Below are 14548 nucleotides of genomic sequence, written 5' to 3' on the forward strand. Positions count from 1 at the left end.
TTACGTCATTTGTATACAGCTATTATTCCTGTTTTCTGAGGTGAGATGCTTTACCTCTGTAATAAAAAGCTGTGCTGTCATTTAAAAAGGTTGGTGGATGCATGTAGAAACCTTGTAGAGTTATCCAGTGCAGATAGGTGAGGGATGAGAATGAAGAACAGAATGGTCTGTAGAGGTCTAGAGTCAAATAGCAGGGAATTAAGGATTAGTTTGTGCTCAATTTTTCTTTCCAACCATTAATTAAAAAAGGCTCATTCTGAATGAATCCAAATAGAAAAGAAAATCCTTGCAGGCAATTTATTGTTGATCCTCAGGCATCTCTCTGAGGATCTCTATCTGACAGTCATGAACTTGCATTTATGTATGACCTGTAAACTAATGGCTAGCATGAAAAATATCTCTTATTTTCTTTCCCCTAACAGTGTATGCAAACATGTCTGAGTAAATATAGTGTCTGAAGTAATAATGCTTCACAGTTCTTCAAACACTTAATCTAGATAAGGACATGTGCAGTTCTTCAAATAGCAATTATCCCATGTATCCTAGTTTAAACATTATAAACCAGACACTAAGGGTGTTTGAGTCATGTTTCTCTAATGCAGGCTGTAACAAGGAAAATTATAGCTATACTTTAACTTCTGTATATGTGCATATATATATGCATAATACATTGTATAAAACATGTATTAGGTAGACTTTTATCTAGGCTTATGAAGGATTGCTGAAAGGCATGGCTATGGGATTTCTTCAGTGATGGAAGTTGTTGCAAAATGATAGATAAAGCAAGGGAGTAACCTGTTTAAATCTGCAATTTGTATTTGTTGCACCTTCGTCATTGGCAGCTATTTTTAAATATATGTGTTTGTGCAAGTCAATGAAACCTCAAGGTGGGAAACTGACTGTATATCTACTATATTTAAATTATGTTTATGTTTCAGTATGTGCTCTTGTAGTCATGTACCATAACCACCCATTTATCCTTGCTGTCACTGGGTTTGTACAGGATGAGAAGATAATTCTGGAGTACAATATATCTTTTCAAACGGAAGAAAGTCTTGTCAGCCTTCCTGCTTTGAGTCATGCAAACCACTAATGTCAGGCGCAGCAAGAGTCTTGCTTAGAAGCCTGCTGACGGAGTTAAAAAGCTCTATGAGCTAGGAAGTTGCTATTGCTCGCCCTCTCAGCTGAGTTCCTTATACTGGTCTCTGCAGTGTCTGAGCATTTAGTGCAGTAGAAATGAGTCATAATTAAGAATCCTCCTTCCCTAAGAAGGGAGCCCCTTTATTATTAAAGGCAGCCAAATATATTGTCTTGTGTGCATAACTGCAGAGGGATTTCTACCACAATTGTATGTGTATAGAATTGTTCACTGATAGCCATTTCCACCACTGTAGATTGCAAAAGGACACTGAAGGTGATGGTATGGGGGTGAAGGCGGTTGATTACAAGCAGAACAAAGCCAGACTCTTAGAGGTTCACAGTGAAAGGACAAAACACAGTGAACCCAAATGACTACAGGGGAAATTTTGTTTTGCAAATTAAAAGAAGTCCCTGTGAGAGCATGAAGCACCAGCATGGGTGCCCAGAGAGGTTACTGGGACTTCAAAATTCAGCTGGACAGTGCAACAGGCAACCTAATCAGACTTTGAATTTAACCTTGCTTTTAGCAGGTAGTTGAATTAGATGACCTCCAGAAGTCACTAGGAACCTAAATCCTCCTATGATTTTAAGATGTCTGCTTTTCAACCTGTTTGGGAGAGTCTCCTGTGATTTAATTAGTACCAACAGGATTCATGATGATAAGGTTTGCCCTGAAGGAAGCTAAGTAATTTGTTATGACTTGGATTTTTCACTTTGCTACCAATCTCTGCTTTTAGAATTTCAGGGTGCCGAAGGACAAAACAGGTACCACAAAGATTGGTGACCTGGCCCCTCAGGACATGAAGAAAGTCTATTCTTTAGCACTGATTGAATTAACTGCTCTTTATGACATACTTGGGACAGAATTCAAGCAGCAAAAAGCTGTAAAAATCAAAACCAAAGGTGAGTCAGTGTTTTATATTCTGAACCAAACGGGTCTGTTTTAATCCAATAGACAAATGCATCCATTTCTTTATGATTTTCCAGCAGAAAAAATATATTAATATATAAATAGTAACATAGGTCCTGAGGAGCATTCAATTATATGCCTTAACACAAGGCATACTTCAAGCAAGTTCATGGTCACTTCAGCTACAGGACCGTGCTCTTTGTCTTTGCTTTTCTTGCCCTTGGCTGGAGATGCTGGGAGCCTTTGCTACCTGCTTTCCTCTTCTGTGTGGTACAAACTTTCCTGTGTCACATAGGCCTTGCCCAGTCAGTATTTACTCAAGCCATAATGCAGTTTTTATGCTGAATGGCATCACATAAAGTGGAAGATTTGGGCTGTTGCAGAGGATGTCAAGACAGCTGCAGTGTGTCCTTTTGCTCTGTAAGCTATTGGAGCATATGTATGTATAATCACAGTACTTTTTTCAAGAAGGTTTTCAGTGCTTTGTTTGTTTTCTGTATTTCTGGCTTCTGCTAAATGCTTTACAAGAACTTGAAATACGTTACCAATTAATCACAAGGCAGCTTTGGCCAAAACACTGTTGTTGAGAATTCAGTGAATATGACAGAGCAATAGCTCACTTTAAATAATTAAAAGCAACAGAGAGGATTGAGAGATACACAGCAATGAACAATGGATTCTTCAGAATATGCTGTTTGCTTTGCAGTAGTAGTGCTTGTGCTTTCACCAATATACAGAGAAAACACTTTCTTCTCCTGTATTTTGGGCTTTAGTTTTAATTGGTTCTTCTTACTAAATTTATTGTTAATTGAATTTTACTCATAGCATTATCTGAATGACGGGCAGTTGTGAAAAACATCGAATTGATGAAAAGCCTTTTTTAAAGTTAAAAATTATGGGCTAGACTCAGTTTGGTTTTCCAACTTCATCTCAGTAGATACTTTTATTACTGACAGGATCTTCAAGATGATAAAACTATGGGATATAGATATTGACTGTATGAGTCTCTACATATTTTATAGGTAGACTTTTTATGCTGATAGAGATACAAGAATTCCCTGGTTTGGCACTGAAGCCGTTTCTTTGATATATATCACATTCCCTGAAGGGCTGACATCTTTTTAGCAATTACACCTGTTCTGTGCTCAATATTGGCATGGCAACATACCAAGCAGGAGTTTTTAGCTGTATGTAGTATTATATGCTGTTTCAGAAAAATTGCACTTACAGCAATTGTCAGTAGTTCTGACAGAGAAGCTCTATGTCAGCAAACTTTGGGTTAGTTGTTATTAGTACAGTTCTCTCGTAATGGTCATTCACTTTTATTCAGCTGGGCCATAAATGCATGGGAGTCCCATTTACTTGAAGACTAAGGCTAGTTTTGCATTAGGGCTAGGTTAACTGAGACTAGACTCTTTTTCTTTTTTTTTTTTAACTTGCATTGTTTTAGCACTATTGTAAAGGCTGTTTTTTAACCAAGAGTTAACTGTACTTTTGCTTCTATTAAAGAAAGAAAATTCAAAAGCAAAACACCTTTTGGCGAGATGGTGATCTTGCTATTCTGCAGGTATTGTGTAATGCAAAAGCACAGGGTTTGTCAAGCTCTTCTTTCAAAACTCTCATAGAGAGAAGCATTCAGAGTAGCTCTCTGTTATAATTACATCTGCCTCATTTTAGTAGCCAATTTTTTTGATGTTTTACTCATTCCATTTGCATCTTAACTATAATAACTTGCATTGAATGATGAAGATCGGCACTGCAGGGTCATCATCACATCCATTTTGCCTATGAGAACGATGCAGGTGGTTCATTTATGCAGTTTGCTTCACTGTGCTGCAGAATATGTGGATGACAATTTGAAGTCAAAACAGAAGACTCCTGATTTATGTTTGAAGGAAGAGATGAATGAATCCTTTTAACCAGAATGCTTTGTGTATTAACTTCATTGATGAAGACATTCAAACACTTTGAACAGAAGGCCAGTAGCTCTGAATGTATTGAATAGATTTATTGCTTCAGAAATGTGGGTTTATGCCATTACCACATGTACTGGAACAGATGTGGATAATATCTCTCTTTCTTTTGCATTATTCTTCAGACTGTGGCTTGTTTGGTGTCCCACTGTCAGTTTTACTGGAACAGGATCAGAAGAAGGTACCAGGAACCAAGATCCCACTGATTTTTCAAAAGGTGAATAGGCATGAACAAATCAACTTGTTGCATACTGCAAATGACAAATTACTTTTGTCCTGGATTTATTTGCTTCTTGTAGCACAGTTTTCAGTATGTGACTAATCAATCAAAGTTATTGTAACTTTTATTTGCAGCTTTACTTATTAATTCAGTAAATGTGATGCTTTGCTTTGTATCAGACATATTTTGAGTTAAAGGAATAAAATTTGGTTTTTGTTACAACTGGTCTTCATGATTTAGGCAAGTTTGCTAATAAGCCTGTGAAACTTGACAATCTGTGTAAGAACCTACTGCAGCCAAATTCCATTTCATAAAGGTGGTTTAACTTCCAACATGAGTTGGACTGCCTGTTATTTTTTTTTTCAGAACAAATACTTGAAATTCTGTAGAAGTTCTTAATCTCTGTCCCACAGGCTGATCCTGTCTTTGTAGGAAGTGAGCTGGGCCACAGGGCAGGTGGCTAGGAGATGGGAATCAGCCTGGATAACTGCCTTTGTTGGTGGCAGCAGCCCTCTTCAAGATTTTTTTTTTTGCCTTAGCACACAGGGGGATGCTTTGGCCTGTATGATGCCATGGTAATGGGGAAAGGAATGGGAAAAATGATGGAGACTGTGAATTTACTGCCCATGCATAGCAAGTCTCACTGCATGAGAAGAGAGAGAACACAGTGTGTGGACCTGGAGTAATACTGACATAAACTCAGTGCTTTGTCATCACCATTTCAGTACGGTTGTGGACCTGCTTGTGAAGTTATTTTTGAAGAAACAGGAAACTCAAAGCAGTTTTGCATCACTCTCTTAAAACTATTGCTGTGTCATTCGTGCCAGAAATTACTTCCTCAGGATCCTAAAAATATACTTCTGGGAAAGATGCTATCTAGAAAGAAAGAAATCAAATGACAAAAAGTGATTGATCACTGTGCTATCCTACTCACATTGTAAGCATAGTTCTTCAGGAAGAAAATTCTACATAAACATTTCTAGCTTATAGAGGCAATTTGTTTTGCAAGGTGCAGACGTCACTTGGAATACAGTTTTTCTTTAAATGAGAATATGAAAATAAAGGTTTCCATTTCTTGTGCCTGTTCTCTGCAGCGTGTGCTTTCCAAGAATTGGAGATTTATATAAATTGCAAGAAGGAACATTTTTGTGCATGCTGCTTTTTAAATGTACTTTGGTTATCATTGAAATGAAACAATCCAAGGTAATAGGAAGGTTGCTTAATTAAAAAAAGCAACCTTTTCATGAAAAATACACGTAGTTTTTACTTCATTGAGGAATTGCAGTTAAAAATAACAACCTCATTTAGTCTAGGGGTTTTCCGATTGGAAAATCTGAGGGTAATACCAATCCATGTGTCTCCACCAGAAGTTTCTGCTGATAATAATTCAGGTCTCTGGCCTGCTAATGAAGCCGTGCAAAGCAGCCCTGATAGAGATGAAGGGGGGATTTCTTGTAGGCAGGAGGCTGTTGGTGGCCAGTGGCCACCTCTTAACTGCCTGCCAAGGGAGCACTTGTGAGTGTGTGCGAAGGAGTTGTGGCCACCAGTGGTGCCATCAGACCCAAGGTCCTTTCCAACCCTAACTGTTCCATGATTCTGTGGTGGCAAATCACGTAACATGCCCACAGTGACTTCATGTGTGATGCATGAAACTGGCAGCTGCTGCTCTGGTGTAAGCCAGGTACAGTGAGAGTTGGATGCAGCCAGTTAGTGCCTTTTATCTATTTATTTACTTATTAACCAAGGAAACATACCACAGTGACACCTTTAATGCTGTTTTATAGCTTTGTAGTTTTGTTTTGTTTTTTTTTTAATGTCTGAACTTCTTTATAGCATTTATCAGTTACATAAATATTGTACTTGCTAAACCCCCTTTAATTTCTGTTACTGGAGAAAACACAACTATGTTGCATAATTCTTCTTACTCAGGAGCTGGCACAGGAAGGTATGACAGAAAGGCACTGCCCTAGCTAAACACTGTGAGAACCATTTGTGCTAAAATGATGTAATCAGCTTGTGATGTTTACAAATGTAGTTTGAATACTCTTTGATCCATCCTTCACTGAATACTTCTAGGTGTATCTTTTAGAGACACAGAATTGGTGATACATGTTTTAAGTACTTCTATAGAATTCTACTAATTTATCTAAGCCATGAGTAGGATTGCAGACTGTTGGGTTTGCTAGGAGAATGCCAGTATTTGCAAAACTGAGGCTTTTTCTAAGCCTGAAAGTATTTACTCTGTTAAAGTTGTGAAGAAGAGTATATGTGAGGAAGTTAGTATCACTAACGTTATCTTAATTATTTTGATTCTGAGATATTTCAACAAGAGGACTAGTTAGGATTTAGTTTTAATACCACAGTAATTTTTGAAAAAAAAACAAAAAAAACCAAAAACCAAGCCAAAACAACTTCAGTCTTTGGAAGAGACTTTAAGGAGGCCTAAAAATACAGTTTACTCTTTTAATAAAATAGACAAACTCTTCCTTAACAGCATTCATAAAACAGGTAAGAGCCATATTAAAGATTTTGTTGTGCAACACCTGTAACCCATATGTGTGTTTGTCTGCTTGTTACATGTGTCTGCACAGATGCATGTGTACACATATACACACCCACAGATATATGCATAAAAGCTCCAATGTATCAGAACTATCTACCAGTAATTTTTTATTGGCATCTTCATTCATGTAATTTGGTTTGTGTTTGGCAGTTGATTGCCCAGATAGAAGAGGCAACTCTGGAAACAGAAGGACTTCTTAGAATACCAGGAGTTGCAACAAGAATAAAGGTAAGACATTGCACAGATTCTTAACATCTCCCAAAACTTACCTGTGTTTGCTGATTTTGTCAAACAGATCTATTTTAACACCATGTTATGAAAATCTTGAAAGAGAGAAAGCAAAATCTCTTTACAAAGAAAATTGTGTTATATCAGCCAGAAAGCTGATGGTTTCATCCAGTGTAGCTCTGGGGACAAGACTAGAGTTCAACTTTGAAGGAGAGTCACGGCTATGTTTCAAATTCAGTTGTGCCAAAATCTCATTAATTCTCGGCATGAGCTTTCCAGCCTTTTGCTTTTCCCCTGATCAAGCTTAATCATCTGAACAGTTAACACACAGTCTTTTTACCCCAGGAGGAAGCTTTTTTTCTGGCATTGTGAGCCTATTTTAATAGGTAGACTTAACTTATGTTACAGGGCAAGGCAGCCAGCATGTACTGAAGAACCTCTCACATTTATTTTTATGAACAGCAGTATCACTACTCAACTCGCTAAGCGCAATCTTGTTAGGCACATCTGCGCACACCATCACTTTGAAGAGTGAGTGCCAATTACAAGCAGTCTTCCCCAGTATTTGCCTTAATGCAGGAAACTAAATACACGGCATGATTCACGCCAAGAGTCAATGTGTTAAAAAGATGGTCTGAGCTGGCCTTAAATTCTAAACGGAAAAGACCATTTAAGTAGATTCAGCTGTCCAGAGATGTCTGCCAGTCTGTGTTGTGTAGAACTTGGTCCAGCAGCTGGTTCATTAGAAACAACTGAACAGAAGGGAATATTATGGAAATTGGCTTTGTTTATTTACCAGTAACTACGAGATTATTTCCTTTTTTACAGTTTTCCTCCGTTCTTTATTTTCCACTTTTCATCAGTTCTGCAAACTGAAATGATTTCAGAGGGATTTTGTTTATTTGCTTATTCTTTGATTTTTATCAATGATTTCCCAGGCAGGGGATCATTTGCTATTTGATTTTCATTATTTTTTTACCTCTTTATCTGCAGATGCTTCTTTAAATTAAGCAGTTGTTTTGTTAGCAAAGATATTAAGTTCCCTAACTTATTCAAATAGAAAATTTTATAGAAAAGCAAAGAATTTGGCATACTAAAGGATTGATTTTTGTTTCTTAATTTTCTTATTTTTTTCTCCTATAGAATAATGAAATATTTTCCTCATTAAGTAGTTTTATAGAAAGGCACAGATAATCTCAAGAAAAATATTTTGCCATCTTATTCTGTAGATTTTAGAGTTACTATTAAAATAAAGCATTGCATATACCCCTTAATTAAGTACCTTTACTTTAAAATCTAAGCATTGGTGCATTAGGATGCATAGTTGACATTTCTGCCCTTGCATCTCAGATATAACAATTAATTTTACCTAGATATCTAATACTGCATTTGCCACAGTGATTTGGTCTGAATGTGGACCAGTGCCTCTGTCCTCCTTTTCTGCCTTGAAGAGCTGAGGCAAGAAGTGAGGGACTTGTGAGAGGTGCCTCAGGGCCACTGGCCCTGTACTCAGGCCACTTCCTACTCTGCTAGTCTGGGAGTGGATGTAAGGCTGGTACTGATGCTTAATGAGAGTCTAAGGAGGACTCAATCTTTGCAGTGTGTTCCCATTTATATAGCTCTGAAGCCCAGCAATAGTCCTGCTGTGAGAGCAGGGCAGGTACAGGGTAATGTCTACTATAAACAGTATCACGCCCTTTCCCAACCTCAGTTATGAGGTATCACTGAGACTTTGCATGCTGTTTATTCTGTTGCACAACCTTGTGTTATGCAGTACAGTCCCCTTCTGCAAAGGGCACATTTGACATCCACTGCTAGGAAAAGCTGTATGTGCCAAGTGGCATGAACTGATTCCCTGTAGATGGCCAAACATCCAGCTATCCAGTCACACAAATTTTTTCCCTGTGTTAAAAAAAAAAGAACCAGCCTCACCTTATTGTGTGTTTTGACAGGAAACTGTGTCAACATGCCCAATGGCCATATTTATATATGAAAATGGCCATGCATGCATTACGGCAAGACCATTTGATAGCAGTTTCAGAATTGCTATCTGTATTGGCCACATCTCAATATTTTTTGGGAAAGGAAGTCATAACCTTTATGTGCGTGGGTGTGATATCTGGTTCTTAGAATATATTCCATTTGGCCTTGAGGCAGCCCCAAGGGATTTCTTCCTGTAGGATTTGCCAATCTGCTGCCTATTACTAAGTGTTTGCTTGCAGTGCTTCTGATCCCAAATTTATCTTTTTGTAGCAAAAGATCAGCGGCAGCTGGAGTTAAGTGATATTTCAGATGTTCCTTTTTCCCCTCTTTTGAAGTGTGGAAAGTATTGCTGTGTGTATAATGCATGACTTCCAGCAGCCAAGTGTTATTGGTGATCTCTGTACTGCCTTTCAGAGTCTATGCCAAGAACTGGAAGCAAAATTTTATGAAGGGACTTTCAACTGGGAGAATGTAAAGCAGCATGATGCAGCAAGTCTTTTAAAACTCTTCATCCGTGAACTGCCTCAGCCACTCCTCACTGTAGAATATCTCAAAGCTTTTCAAGATGTACAGAGTGAGTAGTGTCCTTTCTGTCTCAGCTGAGAACAATTGCAGTGTAGTGAATTGCCTTTTTGCCATAGCAGTATTTTCACTAATAATAAGTGAAACAGAAACAAAAATTGAATAGCAACAATATGGCTTCTGAGAGAAGACTGAGCTTATTTTTGCTAATGTACAAATAACATTTTTCATATAATACCAAGGTTAATATTTACATATAAAATGAAAGCACGCAGTCACTTTCTGATGTTTCTGACAGTCTTTAGGAGGTATAGATGGATTATAAAGAAATGGTGTATTGTGGCATCAGTTTATAAACAATATTTGCCTCAAAAGCAAACAGCAAAGGTACAGTAGTTCTGTAGAAAATCTAAAAAATGGTAATTTATACTGTTTAGATTATTTCATCCACTTATACCATGAAAAGTTAGAGCAGAATAGTCAGAACTGCTGATCATCCCCGGTCCCTTGAGATCAGCAAGTGCCTGTGAAAATGTCCTCCTTGCCAACTGGTCACCAAGGCAGCAAACATACCAGCTGTAGCTGAAAGAGGGCAGGTTTGTGATAATGAATCAAGAGTGAGAACCCACAAACATAAACTCCCCAGTCAACACAGGAGCACAAGTTTCAGAAAAATCTGTTCCCCTTGTCTGCAGGCAGAGCGATGGCTCTTTTCTAATGGACGCTTCCAGGGTATTCCCATGGGTGGGCAGATAGATGAATATTCTTTAAAATGGGGGGCTGCGTCAGTCTCTGGATTGTGAGCTGCTTTTCAGGCCACTAAGTTTGTGGGAGTTGGTGCTTAAGCCTGCTCCATAGTATTGTTGATTTTGCAGAACTGAGCAGGAAGTTAAAGATGGCCAGAGTGCTTTCAAATGATGCTGACAGCAAACAGCTCCTCAAGGTTGTTCCACTTCCACGATACTGATTGGAGCCAGGAGGTTTTCTTGCCCCTCCTGAGCTTTCTGAAGGCTTATGTGGTTTTACTTACTCAGGAAATACTCAGGTGCCAGGATCCAAAACACTTTCTACATTGAGCTAAAGGATGTAATGCAAACCAGATACAGCACTTTATAGCCTCCCATTGTATACATTGTCTGCCCATCTTGGTGGTTACATGGAATAAGATCAGGTGGTAGAGAAAAAGGGCCATCTTTCTGACAGTGTTTTCCATGATATTCCAGGTAGTGTGGTTAGAATTTAATATTTAAACAACAGAATTTAAACAATTTTATTTAAGTAATTCAAACAACTAAAATTCAACTGTTATTTAGGTGAACAGACAGAAAAACTTGATTTATGTGACAACTTTTAATTGTTTTCAATTCCATTTTTGCTTACCTTCCTAGAGAAAGGTTGACTCTAACTGCTTTTTGAGCATTGTGATCTGGTGTTTTGGAGCTAAATTTAAGCCTTATTTTTAATGTATGTCTTTTTAGGGCAGATAGGCACTCTGTTATCACTACTTGCATGTTTTAAATGGCAATGTAATTTGTTGGTTATTTATTCAGATCCTTAATTTTTATTATTGTAGAAAGTAATCAGCAAGGTGGATGGTTTGCTGGGGTTTTGTTTTTTTTTTAATTTTGTCGATGAACTTTTTTTTTGGTGGTATCTCCCAAACTGATTTGAATGAAATGCATTTGAAAAAGCAGTTCAGTTAGAATCCCAGCAGGATGCACAGGAACAGCCCTGCTGAATTTTGAAATAGTGTGGTAAAACTATGTCAAGTACAAGTACTTCTATCTTCACTTGTTTTATGTGTAGCACGATTCATTAGGAATCTGCTTGAGCCTTGCCACAGTGTGTCCTGTAAAGCATGACGGGAGGAAGTTTTCACAAGTGACAAACGTGAGAAAGCTGGGACTTTCTGCTGATCAGCACTGAGAGAACGTAGGAGCTTTTCTAAGAAATGGAGGAACGTAGTGATATGCCCATCCTGCATCTTGGGTGAATGGCATACCACTGCGCAACTGGGTAAAAGGCAGAACCAACATCACTTTAATTATAGCTCGCTACATTTAGTACAGCACTCACTGCTCTAGATACGTGTTAAGCTTGTCTGTTCTTGGCTTTATCCCCACTGGTTTGCCATTGCAGCTGCTGCTGCTTATGTTGCTGGAGACCTGCCTTACTTAGCAAGACGTGGTATTCATTCTGTGTGGGTGACTTGGGAGACCATGCAACTGTTAAGCGGATCAGAGAAACTGTGAAAGCAGTTTTGAATATACTCTTTCATATGTTAGGGCACAGGCTCAAAAAGGGAGGAACTGTTAGCTGACTCTTTCTTCTCGTAACATTGCAAAATAAAGAATCACAAGGCATCTATAAAATATTGCCAGAAGACTGCTGAGTCATACAGCAACTGAATCCTGAAAGCACATTTGGAAATGAGTATCAGAAAACAAGGATCTGCCAGTCTGTTGTCATACTCTGACAATTAGCCGTTTGTATTCATTCAACATTTTGCAAGGGGTTCCCCTTACAAATGATGCTTTTTGAAGATGACGGCTGACACTTTAAAATAGTGAGGTTCATGTGCTTCACTTGCAGAACTTCCAACGAAGAAACAGCAGCTGCAAGCTCTGAATCTTTTGGTTCTCCTTCTACCTGAAGCAAACAGAGACACTCTGAAGGTTAGATTTGCTAATACTATTTTCCAGCACAAATATTTTGTCTGTTTCTGTGAATCCACTGTAATGAGTGCTGTTGTCTCTTCACATTCTTTTTTTTCCAGTTCAAAGTCAATGCTGAAACCACTGATTCTTTTTCTCTTACAAGTTCTGTTCCTTTTTGTTGTTTTTTTTTCAGCAGCAGTCATTATTTCCACTGCAAAAAATAAACGTTGGAATACTGTGGATGAGAGTTTGCTGTTATGAAACGAGTTTAGCTCTTAATTCTTATTCCCTGCTTCTCTCTGTGTTGGTTGTTTCTCTTCTTAATAAGCTAGAAATTTACAACTCCTATTGGTATTTGCAGCACAATACACGGAGTCTTCCAATTTGGGCTTGTCCTTTTGCAGCAAAGCTATTCATCTTTTTTAGAACATGCTTACTACTGAAATTGCTACAATCAAAAATGAATTTGCAGGATTTGTGTAGGATGCAGAACAACATCTATTACAAGCAAAAAAACCTATTAAGACTTCTTTTTCAAACACAACTTTGGTTTGTTTACTGTGTGGAAGCAGTCAGGACAGCTCCTAAATTGAGTTACAAATATCAGGAGCTGAATTAGTTGAAGATTGTCAGTTTCTAACTGGCTACCTGTCATTCGCGATGCAGTGGTTTATTCATGAATTGCCTGCCTTACAGAACTAGCTACTTCATGCTTCTATAATCATGACAACTGGCAGTACTGTGTTCACTTTCAATTGAAGAAAAGCCAACAGTAATGTTTTCACAAGCATCTGTGGGATGCTACTTATGCACCTACATAACAGGGTTATTGAAAAAAAAATCTTACTGTGCAGGGCTTTGAAGTCATTTGTGTGTTTCTGAAAATGTTATCTGCAAAAATAACAAGAATGATGTACTTTGTTACTTAAAGGAAACAAAACTTGCATTACAGTCCTCTGAACAAACATATCCACACTTCTATTATTGATTGCTTCTAATGTGGTTTTACAAGGAATGAAGAGCTTTTTCCAAACGTGTGTTACATCACTTGTAACTTTTTCATGTGCAGAGTTGAGCTGTAAGTTCTGTTGTTCTTTCAGGTACTGCTTGAATTCCTCCAAAGAGTAATTGATCATCGAGAGAAAAATAAAATGACGTTAAAGAATGTTGCGATGGTGATGGCCCCAAACCTTTTCACGTTTCATGGGTTTAGCTCAAAGACTATTGAACAAAGCGAGTTTGTTATGGCAGCCGGAACAGCAAATGTCATGCGCTTTATGATTCAATACCAAAAACTTCTCTGGACAGTAAGTTTATTAGTAATGGGTGGGGATCAGGGAAATAATACATTTTACAAACAAAGCATCTGAACAAAGAAGTAATGTGAACTTATTTCCATGATTTAGAGACATATCCATCCCACCCAGCTGAGTTCTTGCTTATAGGTAACTTGGAACAGAATCATTACATCTTATGGTCGAGTTAAGCTCTGATGTTCTGAGTTTTAATATTGTACATACCGTATGTGAACTCAAAAATAAGTCCTTGGGGGATCTTTGTATTTGGCCTATCAGTATACATTGTTATGAGGAATTTATTCTTTTCTGCTTAGAGTTATTAACAGGAAACAATGTTTAGTCCATTTCCCTTTTGGGCCAAACTTCGTATTATATTAAACATGTTTTGGTAAACATGAAGTTGTGTCATGGTCTCAAACAAAGCTCTAGCTTTGATAGATTGGAGAAGTTCAGGCTTTGTTGCCCATCAACAACTTGAAACAATTTTGACCTTTGCTGCACGTGAGGAAAAATTATTATCACCATTGTACAGACAAAGTGTTTAGGGAATTTCTTTGGCTGAGGAAAGTAAAAACACTGCACGATTCCACCTCTCTTCCCCTGACAGCGTACTGCATGGAATATAGCATCACAAGTAGAATGGGTTTTAAATTGTTTCACAGCTTTATATTACCTGAATCTTTAATTATGACTGGAAAGAAATACTGTTTTTTTCAAGTTCTACCTGACTATCTGTGAGTTTACAAAATTTTGATACATTAGTTATTTAAGGCACTCATATAGATATTCATACTTACTATCTATATGCATCTAGATTCCTAAGTTTATTGTTAACCAAGTGAGAAAACAAAACACTGAAAGCCAGAAGAAGGAGAGAAAGGACAAAGCTATGAAGAAGCTTCTGAAAAAGATGGCATATGACCGGGAAAAGCATGAGAAACAGGAAAAGACCCCTAATGATGTAAGGAAACATACATTTCAAATACTTTATTAGTAAGACTATAATTCCTCGTGAAAAAGTGAACATAGCAGAGGGGATATCTACATTTATTTG

General features: G+C 37.8%; 1 protein-coding gene across 7 annotated transcripts in view; it reads left to right on the forward strand.

The window, feature by feature from the left end:
* Window positions 1-14548, forward strand: part of ARHGAP18 (Rho GTPase activating protein 18) — a 93928-nt gene that overhangs the window by 66741 nt on the left and 12639 nt on the right. For 6 of the 7 annotated variants that reach the window (XM_061378357.1, XM_061378353.1, XM_061378354.1 and 3 more), the window contains exons 6-12: window positions 1878-2043; window positions 4149-4240; window positions 6957-7034; window positions 9432-9591; window positions 12132-12214; window positions 13297-13503; window positions 14309-14455. In XM_061378357.1, the coding sequence (XP_061234341.1) occupies window positions 1878-2043; window positions 4149-4240; window positions 6957-7034; window positions 9432-9591; window positions 12132-12214; window positions 13297-13503; window positions 14309-14455 (933 nt within the window). The remainder of the gene's footprint in view (window positions 1-1877; window positions 2044-4148; window positions 4241-6956; window positions 7035-9431; window positions 9592-12131; window positions 12215-13296; window positions 13504-14308; window positions 14456-14548) is intronic. The other variant, XM_061378359.1, reaches the window with a different exon arrangement.

This window comes from Neopsephotus bourkii, unplaced genomic scaffold (assembly GCF_033783945.1).
Source record: "Neopsephotus bourkii isolate Nb327-2 ecotype Australia unplaced genomic scaffold, CSIRO-AGI_Nbou_v1 NB_1765, whole genome shotgun sequence".
In the NCBI taxonomy this organism is placed as follows: Eukaryota; Metazoa; Chordata; class Aves; order Psittaciformes; family Psittacidae; genus Neopsephotus; species Neopsephotus bourkii.